General features: G+C 64.1%; 1 protein-coding gene across 1 annotated transcript; it reads right to left on the bottom strand.

Moving 5' to 3' along the window:
- Nucleotides 1–2,669: 2,669 nt before the first annotated feature.
- Nucleotides 2,670–7,183, bottom strand: PACSIN1 (protein kinase C and casein kinase substrate in neurons 1). Its single transcript, XM_075521566.1, has 9 exons — nucleotides 7,065–7,183; nucleotides 6,566–6,722; nucleotides 6,189–6,424; nucleotides 5,869–6,024; nucleotides 5,342–5,517; nucleotides 4,900–5,020; nucleotides 4,692–4,816; nucleotides 4,180–4,373; nucleotides 2,670–3,825 (listed from the first exon to the last, which is right to left on the bottom strand). The coding sequence occupies exons 1-9, from the start codon at nucleotides 7,125–7,127 to the stop codon at nucleotides 3,716–3,718; spliced, it is 1,338 nt and encodes a 445-aa protein (XP_075377681.1). The 5' UTR covers nucleotides 7,128–7,183; the 3' UTR covers nucleotides 2,670–3,715.
- Between the last annotated feature and the right edge of the window lie 6,851 nt (nucleotides 7,184–14,034).

Below are 14,034 nucleotides of genomic sequence, written 5' to 3'. Positions count from 1 at the left end.
GGACAATGGCACCCGCAGGGACAATGGCACCCACAGCTGCCCTTGGCTGGGCCCGCGCTGACCCGACCCGCGCAGGAGCAGCCTGGCACCAGCAGCGCCGCAGCACCCGGGGACGCTGCCCGCCGTGGGAGCTGGGTGCGGGGTAACTGTGCCCCGGGGACCACAGGCATCCCCTTGGGACGGGCGCGTCTCCCCTTCGCTTCCCACTCTGGGACACGCTCAGCTTCTCCCCTCCGCAGGGATTTGGGGCTGAACACGGGTGTTTCGCAAAGGGAGCAGCTGTAAAATGCGGGCACGGGGCCATGTGTGCTGGGGCATCCCTGCAGGTGTGAGGGGTCCCCCGAGCCAGGTCCCCCATCCTTGGGAACGGGGACACCCAGAGCCCCCCCGAAGCCCCCAGGTCCTGGCAGGGGGCTCTTCCCTTGATTATAGTTTTATTTGGACTGCCTGATTCCCGAGTTTGGGAAAAAGGAGAAGGCAGCTTTGCCATTTCCCTCTGGACAGTAAATCTGAAAGGCAACCCGCCGAGCCCGGACTGGGGCGGAAAACTGGGGATTGCTTAAACTGCACATTTCACGAGAGTCTAAGTTACCTGCCGATGTTGATCTTTTATATTATAATTTTTTTATTTGTCTATTTGCTTTTCGGTTTTGGCTGGCAGCAAGTTGTGGTTTAGGTTCAAATGACAAGGGTAGACGGGCAGCTCGGGTACCCAGGAGATGCTCTGTGGGAGGAAAGGGAAAAAACACCTGGTTGTTCGTCTTTTGTTTTTAACTTAAAATAGCTGCCTGTAACAGCTCCTGCCTTTTTCTTTTGGCTCTGCCCATTTCGTGCTGTTTACACGGCAGAGGAGCGGACGTGCTTCGGCCAGCCTTGCAAGCATCCCGGCTGGAGGGATGGAGGGCGGCTGGAGGGAGGAGAGGAGCAGGGGAAGGAGGAAAATTGTCTTGGACTCTGGAAAGGGGGGGGGGGGGGAGAAATGGGGAAAAAAAAGCAAAGCATGCCTTGTGATTTCCTTGGGTGACTGCTGCTCCTGCAGCCGGTGTGGGGACCACCGGGAGGACGGGCTGGGGGTGCCGGTGCCCCAAATCCCGTGTACCTCTCGCAGGTGCTTTGGCAGGGTGGGCGAAGGCGCGGGGGGTTGCATGTCCCTGCAGGGAAAGTGGGACGGAAGGGGGTTAAATGGCGAGGAAAGCTGCTGCCAGCTGGGGAGGGTGCCCCGGGGCCATGTGTCCCCAGGGACGCGGGGACCTGACCCAGCAGATGCCCACTGCGGCAGGATGGCTCACAGCCAGGGCTCCCCCCAAACCCCTTGCAGCTCCAGCCCTTAAATAAGGGAAAATAAATCCTTTTTCTCTGCCCTCTCCCCATCAGGAGCCCAGGGAGTGCCCCCCGCGCCCCGGTCCTGCTCCCTCCACCCAGTCCCCCTCGGCCGCTGCCCCGTCCTGGGGCTGCCCCGGCTCTCTGGGGAGGGGAGAGGGGTGGGTGACCTGCAAATCGTTTTTCCCAAGGTTTCGAGGCTCATAGGGAGCCCGGGAGGCTCTACCCCTCTTCCAGCAGCAACTCGCTGCGCCGGGGCTTTTCCGTCTCCCCCTGCCCAGGGTAGGGGCGGGCGCTGGGTCGGGGGCTGCTGCTTTTGCAGGCGCTGGGAATGGCCCCAAAACCTGCTTTGTCTTGAACCCCCCCAGGTGGAAGGCTTCACAAGGCTTTGCCTGGCAGGTTGGCATGGGGGTCCCCAAAGGCAGCGGCTGCTCCCCCTTTTCTACATCCCCCTCGTCCCCCAGGACCCAGCAACGCATCCGAGCCCCCCATCCCGCTGCACCCCAAAGCCTCAGGGTCGGGGCATCCCTACCTGGGGGTGCAGTGGCTGCAACTGTGGCTCCCCAGGGCACGGGGGGCTCGAGCGCCCGCCCTGGGCGGGGGGTCCGTAACCCCGACAGCCGCCTCCACGCGGGGTGAGACCGGCGCATGGAGGCAAACGAGGACCCAGACCCAGAGGACGCTTACAGAGCTCAGTTATTTTCGCTTGCTGCTTTTTGTTGTTGTATCCACGGTAATACAATCACAATATATATATATATATATTATATATATACTTCTTAAATTACACAATCAATGTACAAAAAACCGGGGTGCATTGCTGAGACAGGTGGTTGGTTGGGTTTTTTCTGACTTTTTTTTGTGTTGTTTTTTCCCGTTTGCGTACCTGGCAGGGGATGCGGGGCCGGGCGGCTCTCGCCCACCGTGCCCAGCACATGGTGCATCTCCTGCCTCCGCGAGAACACTTGATCCCTGGGGCCAAAAAATTCACAAACCAACGGAGCGGGCAGGAGAGGAGCAGGAGGAGCGTGCGGGAAGACGATGGCATCGATGCTGCTGAGGGTGATAGTATGGAAAACAATGAGAGAGGATGCGTAGGGAAGAGCTCGGGATGGCAAATGTGCCCCGGGCAGAGGGGTTGGGGTCACCATGCTGGGGGGCAGCGCCCGTGGGTGCTGAGGGGGTCCCGTCCATGCCGCGGCCGGTTGCAGAGCCCAAGTGCAGGACGGGTAGAGCCCCTTGGGGAAAAGCAAAGGGCAAAGCCTGCGGCCGTTCCCCTGCTTTGGCGTGTCTTGTTTTCAGCCGTCTTCGCCAGGCAGCTGCTTTGCTGCCCGGGCTGGGGTCTGCTGCCTGCACTGAGCCCTCCTCATCCTCCGGCTGGCGGCAGCTCCTGCCGGCACCGTGCAAGGCTGGACACGGCTTATCTCCCCCATCCCTGGTCTGCTCCTGCCTCTCTTCAGGAAGGGAGTTGGACGGGGACCATCCCCAGCAGCATCCAAGCCGGTCCCCGCTTTTCCGTGAAGGTGCTTCCAGCAGCACTGGGCTGCAATGGTCCTTCTCCAAGCAGCAGCAGATTTCAGGGCCATCTCACCCTGGCTCTGGTGATTCCCGGATAACTGCGCTCGCGAAGGGCGATGCTGCTCCCTGCAGCACACGTGGAGCATCGGCTCGGGAGCCTCCACCAGCTCCAGACACGTTGGCAGCCCGGCCGGGAGGAGGAGGAGGAGGAGGAAGCTGAGGAGCAGGCCATCCACCAAGCTCCATGGCAGGGCTGGTCCCACCTCACCTGGACTTCTCAACCTGCCACCGGACCTGCCCGAGAGCAGGGACCTGCCCGCGGATGGGGCCGGGTGGCTGCGGGGCAGGAGGGGACGTTCGTCCCCTTCCTTCGGGGAGGGAGGATGAGCTGGGGAGAAGAACATGGAAACACCAAAAAGATGGAGTCAGACTCCTATCCCTCTCGGGTTTTTTGGGGTGAATTTGATTGGTCCCAGGAGCTTCAGTGCCGTGCATTTTGGAACAGTTCCAGCCAATCAGAAGGCGGCTCATGATTTCAGTATCTTTAAAAACCAACCAATCAGGAGCTCTCACTGGTTGGGCTTTAAGATCTTGAGGTATCGGCTTTTCGCTCGGAAAAAAAATCAACTAACGTAGACGAACGGACAACGTCATCTTTCGCTTCACGTTATCTTAGAAGAAGAAGAAAGCGACTATGCAAAATACTCTTCGGAGACAACTCTTAAAAAAATAAAAGCTTGGTCGGAAAATATGTCTGAATCTCTAACTGTGAGGAGTGAAGGACCAGACGGCAAAATGGCTGGTTGGCTGGTGGAGAGATGGAGACAACGGAAGGTGGATTTATCTGCTGACGGCGATGAGGAGCACACCACAAGACTTAGATTGCCTCCACGTAGTTGGCGGGGTAGAGACCTAGCTGCCCGTTGTCCAAGCGCCCTTTGCACCATCCTTGCTCGTCTTCTTCACCGAGTTTGGTTAGTTCATCACCTGGAGAGGAAGGTGGAAAGGGGAGAGCTCGTTGCAGGTGTTGAAGCCTCCTCATTTCTCCCCTGGATGGAGCTGCTGGGGGTTTCTAGGACTGATCCTGAGCGCAAAGGTTTGTAGAGGAGAAAGGCAAGGGGTGACCCATGAGACCTCACGCACCCCATCTCACTATCTCTCTGGTCCCACCCAGGTCTGGGCTCAGCTCGTGCCTTCCCCTTTCTGCCAGTTCAACATTTTGAAGGGCTGGGTTAACCCAGAAATGATTTGAGGGATTTTACACCAAAAAGCAGAGCAGTGTGGGACTCGCAGCTCCGGCAGCCAAGACCCGGCCGACCTGGCACTGGTGATGGACCGTACCTGCTTTGAAGCTAAGCTCGTCCTGCTCCTGCCCATCGTAGTCATACAGAGCCCGCACCCGCACGCCCTTCCCCGCCGACTCCTCGTCGAAGGGGTTGGTGCCGCCGTTGGCCTCGCTGGTGTTGAAGGAGTTGCTGCCTTCGTCGTCGGACCACTCGGCACTGTAGGTCTGCCCGCGGTCGTGGCTGCTCACGCTGGGGTGGGGGGGGAAAGGAGGGAGAGGGGCCCATCAGAGTGGGTGGGGGGACGGCAGGGTGGGCAGGCACCGTGTGCCGCCGACATCTGGGAGGATGCTGTGGCTTTCCCGAGGTTACAGGGGAGCGGGGGCTGCAGTGAGCAGGAGCCCCAGCTAACGACATGTCCAGCAAGACATGGAGGGAGGACAGAGAAGAGTGCTGGCTGTCCCTGAGGACATCCCGCACCCCCTTGGGTGTCCCCACAGCACTGGGAATGTTTGCACAGGCAAATGCCGTGCCTTTCCCATGGCATCTCCCCTCCCCGCTGGCCCTCACCTCCCACGCTCGCCCGCCGGTGCCCCCGTCTCGCCCGTGCTGCTGGCGTTGGTCAGGGTCACCCCCTCGCCCTTCTTCTGCTTCTCCTTCCGTGTTATCGTGTGCGTCAGGTCCGGGTTCCACTCCTGCAAGCACAGAGCAACCGGCCCCTGAGTGCCCGGCCGCCCCGTGGGGCTGCCAGCACCCCAACTGGGGTGCCCAACCTCACCTCAAACTGGGGCCAGTTCATGGGCATCCCGGGGCCACTGCTGCTGCGGAACCATCGGAGATCCTCCTGCGCGTCCGAGAGGCGGATGGTCTGCTCCAGCTCCCGGTAGACGTTGGCGTAGCTGTGCGGAGAGATGCGGGTCAGGGTGCTGCGGGCAGGGGTGGACCCCGGCGGGGTGCCCCAGGGATGGGGTGGGATGGGGACATGCCCAGGTTGTGTCACCTCCTACGAGGCACTGGGGGGCGGCAGGCTCCCGCACAGCCCTCCTGCCGCTCTGGTACCTCTTGACCATGGTGTTGGCCAGAAACCCCTCTCCCTTGTATTGCAGGGCATGGATTGTCCTGGAAGCACTCGGTCCCTCCAGGGCTCGGTTTGCTTTCCAGGCAGCACGAGGAGACCTTGCGTGGGCACTTTCTGCCCAGCCAGCGCAGGAGGCACCTACCTGCTGCTCTCGGCCAGGTTCAAGTGCCTCTTGATGTCCAGGAGCACTTCCTTGAGGAAGTTGAGCCTCTTCTCCTCAAACTGCTGGCACTGCTCGAAGACCTGCTCCATGCTCTCGATGTACTGCGGGGTGCACTTGTTCAGCTCGTCCAGCACCTTCTCGTACTTCTCCTGAGTCTGCAGAGATGCAGGAGGGTACCTTGGTTATACCTCGAGCACCTCAGAGGCCCTTTCTGGGTGCTGAGAGGGTCTGGTTTGTGGGCCACCATGCTGGGGAGCCCAGATTGAGCCAAGAGCCTCTGTGGGTGAAATCAGTCTGGTTGCCGGAGAGATTTTGCTCCAGTAAGAGGGGTAAATCTCTGCCCTGCTCACACTCCCCTGAGCACTGTCTGCAAGTCCTCACCCTTCTACGGGAGCATAGGGATGGGAAAATGAGAATGACTGGGGGGAAAAGGGGTGTGGTGGCCATTTCCACCGGTTTTCCCTCCCCGATGCCTCATGAGCCCAGAGCAGGGCAGCAGCTCGCACCTTTTGCACGTCTTGCTTGCACTTCTCCACTTTGTCCTGGAGCTTCTTCTGCTGCTCGGGGGTGTTGGACTGCTCTGCCTTGCTGTTGGCTTCCCGGGTCATCGCCAGCTTCTCCTCTTTGCATGCCAGGTGGTAGGCTTTCTTGGCTGTCTCCAGCTGAGGAGAGGAGAAGGGACATCAGAGTAGCAGTCACAGCCCCCTGCCCATCCCTCTGCCTGCAGGGAGGTGCCACCCGGCTATCCCAGCCTGGACCAGGCACCCAGAGCCGGAGCTGGGAGATGGCATGGGTGCCCCAGGACACGCTGTGCTTCTCCTCTCACCTCTTTGAGCTTCTTGGCCCAGGGCTTCTGGGCTTTCCGGAAGCCGTCCTCAGCCTCCTTGGCCTCCTTGAAGCCTCCCATGATCTGCTTGTGGTAGGCGTCCTTCTGCCAGTTCTTGACCTTCTCGAAGTCATCGTTCAGCAGGCTGTTCTTCACCTCCTGGTGCAGCTCGCTCACCTTGTCCGCCTCCGTCATGATGGCACCCCACGCCTTCTCCAGGCTGCCGTACTGGGGACCTGGGGGGCAGAGGGGACAGCTGAGCGTCACTCCACAGCTCTTACCCCCTCCACCTTTACCAGGTGAAGTTGTCATGGTGCACGGGGACCCACGGGACACAGGGGTCCTGGGGGAGCCTCCCCCTGGGGAAGCCACGGTACCTTTCTCGATCAGCTGCCTCCACCGCTTGGACCAGTCAGTGAGCTGCTGGGCGTAGGACTTCTCGATCTTGGCCCGCTCGTGCACGCAGTTCATGAGGTCATTGCAGAGCCGGTGCCCGTCATCGATCCGCTTCACCGTGCGCTTGTAGTTCCCCACCTGGGACGGGGACGGGGACAGGCAGGCGTGGGAGCCACGGCCGGGCTGCCCGGCTCAGCCCCAGCTGGCCCGGGGTGGGGACGGGGGGAGCACTGGGTACTTCGGGAGTGCAGGGATGGAGCTTTTGCTTTGGGGCTGCTCAAACCCAACTCTTTTCGGTCCCCTCCATCGCTCTGCACCCCTTGGGGACAGCCGAGGTCAAGATCTCCAGCAGAGCCGGCTGGGACACCCGAGCCACGGGGACAGGGATGCCCACAGGCAGGGCTTGCTGCGGGAGGGGAGGGCAGCGCCTTCCCCCTCAGCCCCGGGGGGACACGGGAGGAGAGGGCGGCTGGGACTCACCTCCCAGAAGCTGTCGGTTGTTTCCTCTGCGGCCGCCGCCGACTCGTCGTAGGAACCCGACATGGCTCCCGGCGCTGCCTCGGGCGTCAGTGCAGGCGCTGGGTGGCTCTCGGGCAAGCACCAGCCTCATGCACTGAGGGGAGAAGAGGGGGGAGTCTTGGGTGGGGGGGGGAGCGGGGGACCCGCATCCCTCCTGCCTGCAGCACCGCGGGACAAGCATCCAGCTGCAGGGGATGGGGACCGGGATGGGGATGGGGACGGTGCCCGTTCCAGCTCCGGACCCCCAGACCCCTCCAGTGCCCCCGCACCCCAAGGTGCCATCCAAACCCCCCCGGAGCCAGCTGAGCTGGGAGGGAGAATCGCGGGAGCAGCACGGCGGGGAGCTCACCGGCCGGGGGCCTGGCTCGGCACCACGCGTCCCTGGGGAGCCGCGGCGTGGGACGAGAGGCCGTGTCAGGGCCGAAGGCGGGGGACGCAAGCCCGAAGAAATTCTCGTCCTGATATTCCACCCTAATCCGTCCTGCTCTTCAGAAAAACGGCATCCCCGGAGCATCACGTGGCCCCGCTGCACAGCTTAACCCTTTGCCGCTTCGCCGAGAGCCGCGGCTGGGGATGGGGCCGGGGGCTGGTGGGTGGCATCACGCAGGGACAGAGAGGGGACCGCGGTGGCCATGAGCATCCTCATCATCCCCGTCCTGCCCCGGCTCCGGTCAGTGCTCCCACGGGGAAGCGCTGGGCCTGTCCCGCATGGCATCTGCCACCGGGATGGGGACAAAGTGGCCATGAACTGCCCCAGTTTCCTCCTGCCCCGTCCCCAAAAGGGCTGCAGGAGCGGGACGTGGCCGTGATCCCCGTGCACCATCACTTCTCCCAGGGAGGTGGAGCGGCAGCAGGAGACCTGGCTGCCTGCATCCCACCCCACACCTGGGAGAGGACGATGGGGTGGGAGGGCAGGGCCGGGGGGCAGGGGGTGCCCCAGTGCCCACCTGTGGGGAGCAGTTGGTGGGTGCCCACGCTCTCCAGCTGTGCACACAGCTGGCCCCGAGGAGCCCACGGGCCAGGGCAGAGCACGGCCCCGGGAGGACGGGGGGCCGAAACGGTTACTGGAGCGCGGCGCAGGGCTCGCTGTGCTGGAACTAACAGGGCCTGGCAGGGATTTAGTGATATAACCAGGAAGGCACCAATCCCCGCCGCCCTCCCCAGTCAGTTAAAAATAAACGCGTGACTGTCCCTCGCTCAGCCGCCGAGACGCAGATGGATGGGGGACCGCGGCGGTGCGCAGCGCAGCCAGCACCATCCCCCCGCCGTCGGCAGCACGCGGCGCCCGCACCTGCCTGGCACCCACGGCACGACCGCCGTCCTCCCCACCCGTGAAAGCGCCCGATCCGAACACCCACGGGCTGCCCCGGTGCCCCCACAGCGGTGGCAGAGCAGCTGGTGGCACAGCCCCCAGGGTGCCACGTGTGGCCGTCCCTCCTGCAAGCCCCGGGCACGGTGCAGCGCTCAGCGCTGGGGTCTTCGCTTGTGCCTCCGGTCTCTGGCTCTTCCATTTGTTGCAGAGGCTGCGCTGGCACGGCAAGGGCATCCTTGGGGCGACAGCCCCAGCCCTGCTCGAGGCCAGGGCAGGGACCGCAGGGAGGGAGCACACCCACGGCTGGGGGTACCCTGGGACCCCCGGGCACATAAGCCAGCCCCAGCTGTCCCCACCAAGCCGCCAGCAGCCGAGGCCACGGGGCACTGCGGGACATGGCTGCCGCAACTCCCGCTCCTCGCCATTACCTGGTCTGAGCCGCAGCCTGGGGGTTATTTTTGGCTCTGCATCACTTCCCAGCTAACGCTGCCGCCTTGTTGCCGCTCTCCCGCCACGCACCCGCATGCACGACCGTCCGTGCACGCCCACGCCCGCGCCCGTGCCCGTGCCCCCCGCCACGCTGGGCCGCCCCGGCCGCCTGCGCAGCACGCGCCAGCCCTGCGCCCGCCGCCCTGGCCCCGCCAGCGCAGCCCATCGCTTCGCATCAAGGCGGCCGGCGGTGATGCCCGGCGCCCGCAGTGCCAGCGGCTGAGCCGAACCACAGCGTGGCGAGCTGCCAGCCCCAGCCACGCGCTGCTGCTTGGGCACCCGCGGCCGAGGGGGCTCCGCTTCGCCCCCCCCAGCCCCACGTTTCCACAAAGCTGCCGGAGAGAAGCCGCAGAGCGTTTGGCACCGAGTGAGGGTGAAGTTTGTCCCAGCTCCTGCCCCCGCATGCCCTTGGGTTGCTCCCGCAGCAGTCGCCCCCCTGTATCTCTCTCCCCATCAGCCCGCTCGGTGCTGAGCACTGCTGCAGCTCGTCTCACCCGCTGGGCAGCTCCTGCTGCTGCTGGCATTGCAGGGGGGTCTCTGCCCTCCGCGGGGGCCGGGACGCGGCCGCAGACCCTGCGCAGGCAGGAGGCTGCTGCAATGCAGAGGGCTGGCGCTGCCGACGCTGCGGGCACGGGCAGCTGCCTGTACTCCACAGCCAGCAGCCCTCGCCGGCAGTGCCCTGTCCCCACGCAGGCAGAGACAGCCCCGTTTTGCCATCCCCTGCCCCTGGCAGAAGAGCCTGGGCACCCGGGGCACAGAGGGGCTGCGGAGCTTTGGGCCAGCGCTGCTCCAGCATCCACGCTGCCTGCCTGTCTCCCTCCCGCTGCTCCCCAGGGCTCCCCAGCAAGGGCGAGAGGGACAAGCCGGGTCCCCTGGGGGGGCCAGCCGGGGCCCTGACTCTCCCCGCTCTCTTTGCCTTTGCCAGAGCTTTGCCTTTGCTGTAACACCACCGTTAAACGTGCAACCCCCGGTGCAGCAGCCTCGGGGTGCGCTGTCGGATGGGGGTGCCCCATCCTGGGCTCTGGGGTCCCCGGTGAGGTGCCAGGCACCAGCCCCAGCCCCAGAGAGGTTGCATCCCAGTGGCAGGTTGCTCTGCCTCCAGATTTTTTGCCTGCCCTGGCCCCAGCACTTCTGATGCAGCCAAAAAGCAGGTGATGATGTGATACAGGGAGCAGGCAGCTGCCTGCATGCGCTCCCACCCTGCCTGCTTGCACATCGGCCGAGCCCGCTGGGGACCAGGGGCCAGGAGGGGCTGCAGAGCCTCCCGGTGCAGGTTCTCCTGCTGCAGAAAGCCCTTTGCCAAGGCAGGACGGTGGCGGATGCGTTGCAAGGAGGGGAGCAGGGCACAGAGCGAGCCTGTGTCCCTGTCCCCGTCCCCATCCCTGTCCCCATCCTGTCCCGGGGCAGGAGGTTCACACTCGTGGTAAACGGCAGAGGGCCGGGTGCGAGCCCTGGTGTGGGAGTGCGGGCGCTGACGGGGCTGGGAGGGGAGTCGGCGACGAATTATTGGTGAAAGCATCCAGGGAAAGGGGAAGCCATGCTGGCAGCTGCGCTCGATCTGTGGGAATCAGAGCAAGCAGGGAGCTCCCCGACACCGACCCCGAGCACAAACCGATGCAACGCACGACATTTCCCTGGTGCAAACCCCTTCTGCAACCGCAGCGTCCGGAGACGGAGCCGCAGCCCGGCCCGGCTGGTGCCGCTCGAGCCGAGGGCACTGGGGACCCTTGTTTGCCCGAGCACGTGAGCTGGGGACAGGATGGTAATTTGCTGCACACTGTTGCCTTGTAGTTACCCGGGGGCTCCCGGCAGTAAAGCCGAAGCTCGGCAATTGGAAAGGACCCAATGGTCTCAGCCGGTTTTATTGCAATTAAACGCCGGGACTGACCTGGCCTGTCAAATCAAACCGTTCACGGGGTTGCAACGTGAAATAGTTGCTACGTTTTGGCTCTTTTTGTAAGCCCATGAGGCCGAGGATGAGTGCAGGGGTTTAGGGGGAGGGAGTCGGGCGGGGGTTCGGGTTTTTGGCCGCAGGGAAGGTCATTTGCTCTCCCTTATCTCAGCACGGGGCTGGTCGAGGCTCTGTTGTGGGGTGTAGCACCGAATGCCACCGCAACACACCACTGTTATCGTCACATGAAAACCGCTCACGGCAAAGACAAATGGACTAGAAAAGGCCAAGGGCAGCGCCACGAGCGGAGCCCAACTGCCCACAAACCCTCTGGGGAGCCTGGCAGCAGCATCTCCCACCGCGCCGCGACGACTCCAAGGCTGCCGCGCCGCTGCGTCGGCCGCCAGCGGTACCCGACCTCAGCGCCGCATCCAGCGCGGGCACCGATGCCCACGGGCTGCTCCTGCTATGGCAAAGTATGGGTGGGTGAGATGCGCCCGGCACGATGGCAGGTCCTCGGGCAAAGCCAGCGACGCTGGTGTGCTTTGCAAGAGGCTGGTTTGCCGTCTGGTTTGCTGCTCAGCTTTGACCCGACCAGGCGGCTGCGCGTTCCCCACCGGCACAGGGCTGATCCCTGCAATCCGTGGGGCCGGGGCAGGGAAACGCTCCCGAGGGTCGCAGCCCAGGGAGCGAGGGGGGGTGCGGAGGGGTTTGGATGTGGCGTGGCTGAACCGTCCCCCCTCCCCAGAGCTGACGCGGACCCTGCGAGGAAACGGTTAAGCGGGTGCTGCTGATTCACGCTGGCAGACGGCTCTGCACCAGGCACTGGGCGAGGAGGCAGGAGCAGAGCTGGGGCTCGGGGCTGAGCAGCCTGGAGAGGCGTGAGCAGCCTGAACGCGCATCCTCCCCTCTCGTTATCAAACAGACCCCGAGGCCAGGCGGGAGGTGAGCCTGGGCCCTTCCCAAGCCGCCGGCTCCATGCGAGCAGGCTGCAACAGCCCGTGTCAGGGTCCCATCCCGCATCCCCTGGCAAAACCCCTCCGGCCGCAACAGGAGAAGAGTTGGAGCCCCGCGGCAAAGAGCCGAGCTGTGGCCAGATGGCAGGGCATGGGTGTTCCCTGTACACCGGGTGTTTCTCCGTGGGATTTGGGCCAGGGCAGCGCCGTGGGGCTGGCTTGGACCTGGTGCACGTGGTTGCTCGAGCAGTGCACGAGGTGGCTGTGAGGACAGCGGGTCCCCGGAGGTGGCACGTAGGTAATGGTGGGAAACTTCTTCTGGGAGCCACTTTTCCAACGACTCCTGTGGGGGATGCGCCGGCAGCAGCCACCTTGCTTCAATTAAAGTTGTCTGCATCGACCGGGGGGTCTGAGGATTGGGGGGGGGGGGGGGGGGGGCGGTGGCTGCAACAGGGACTTGCTGGAACCTGCCAGGTCAGGGCTTGGAGTCTCCCCAAAACGGGAGCATTTGCAAAGGAGGTTCAATGATCCAGGAGCGTTACTGGGAGCCACGTCCCACGCGCAGACGGGAGGACGCCCACCTCGCTGGCTGGGGTGGGGGCCACGTGCCGTAGGTGCTGCCAGGGTGCAGTAGCCAGGGGAGACGCGTTTGCTCCAAGCCCTGGCAGCGAACGGCTTTGCATTTTGTGTGCGCTCTGCAGAAACCTTCACCTTCCTCCTGCGCTCCCCCAAGTTACCCTGCTCAGAGCACAGGACACCCATCAAAGTCTTCTAGGGATTTTATGAGCCTTCTGCAAAGATTTCTGGAAATATGCATGGCATTTGCAGATAACGCAAGTGTTTCTCTCCAGGGGAGCTTGCAGCCCGGCTCGGGTACAGCGGATGTGCCAGGAATGTGGATAGGCACCACGGCGGGGTGCAGAAGCAGGATTGTCAACCCCATGCATGTGCTCAGGCCTGGGGAAGGGAGACGGGGCTGAGCCTCAGCTTGCGGGGTTTCGACTTGCCTTCCAGCTCTGCAGCTTTTCTCAGCCTGCCGCCTTAGCTTGCCACTGTAAACAAGGATGCTCGGACTCTCGAGCAGGGATTTTTGTGGTCCCAGGAGCGGGGTTTAGGCAGAAATCCAAATATGAGGTTTGCAATTAAACCGAGAAGTAGCAGACAATGGTGGTGGAGGATACGGCGGTGCCATCCCCTCGCTTCTGCATCAGGGAGGGGGGAAACCAGAGCATCACGCGCTGGCACACGGGGGTCCCGTCCCCTGGATGAACGGGGGTCCCGTCCCCTGGACGAACCCGGGGCTGGCGGTGACAGGAGGCAAATGGGGCTGCCAGGAGCAGGGTGATGTGGAGGGACAGCGGGATTTTAGCTGTCTGTGGTGGGGGAAGGAGACTTGGAGCTGGAGGGGGCTCAGAGAGGGGGTAGGAAAGCAGGGGGTTGGGGGGGGAGAGCAAGGGGGAAGCTGGGGTGACAACAGCAAAAGGAGGGGCTTCAGTGATGGGGTGAGGCACTCATTTGGGCAGGGGGACAGCGATGACATGGACAGCACAAGTCCTCCCTCATCATTTGCAGTTGGGGAAACTGAGGCACAAACATGGGAGTGTGGCAGCATCGCAGAGGGGGTGCCCCTTGCCCCGGCACCCCATCGGACGCACGGGGGGGGTGAAGGTCACGTCCCCCCCCCAGCCTCCGTGGCTTGCAGGGGGATCAGGGGACACTGTGTCCTGCCGGGGGGGGGGTGCAAACCCACGCCGCACTGCCCGGTCCTGGCACAGCTTCCCCCCCCCCCCCATCCCCACAAGGGACCCAGGCATCCCCCACCCGCACCCCCATCCCCACCCGCGCAAAGGGCCCCACGCAGCCCCATCCCCACAGGGGACCCGGGCATCGACCGGCCCTTCCCAGGCTGCCCCCGGCAAAGCCCCGCGGGGGCTGGCGCTTACCTGGGCCGGGCGGCGGGGGCCCGGGGCCCCGGGGGCTCCGCCGGGCACGGCGGGACGGGCGGGCTGCGCTGCGCTGCGCTGCGCTCCGCACCAGCCGTGCAGCAGCGGCGGCGCGCACGGCCGCGGGAGCGCGCCCTGCCTGCAGCCGCCCGTTGCCATGGCAACCGGGGATGGAGCCGCTGCCTGCAAAGGTTGCAAAAATCATCCGGGGGGGGGGGGGGGGGGGCGTGTGGACACCCCTCTTTGGCCTGCTGCCCCTCGGTCTGCACCCCCCCCGGGGTGCTACGCTGCTGCCAGCCCCTTCCAGCCCCCCGCTGCCGTCCCCACCGAGGCCATGCCC

This window comes from Mycteria americana, chromosome 20 (genome assembly GCF_035582795.1).
Source record: "Mycteria americana isolate JAX WOST 10 ecotype Jacksonville Zoo and Gardens chromosome 20, USCA_MyAme_1.0, whole genome shotgun sequence".
Classification (NCBI taxonomy): domain Eukaryota; kingdom Metazoa; phylum Chordata; class Aves; order Ciconiiformes; family Ciconiidae; genus Mycteria; species Mycteria americana.
This window is presented reverse-complemented; position numbering and strand designations above follow the sequence as displayed.

Coding starts and splice junctions, on each gene's coding strand:
- PACSIN1 (XM_075521566.1), bottom strand. CDS start 7,127: ATGTCGGGTTCCTACGACGAGTCGGCGGCGGCCGCAGAGGAAACAACC. Junction 5,518..5,868: donor GCAAGCAAGACGTGCAAAAG/GTGCGAGCTGCT, acceptor GCATCTCTGCAG/ACTCAGGAGAAGTACGAGAA. Junction 3,826..4,179: donor CGAGCTTAGCTTCAAAGCAG/GTACGGTCCATC, acceptor CTTCCTCTCCAG/GTGATGAACTAACCAAACTC.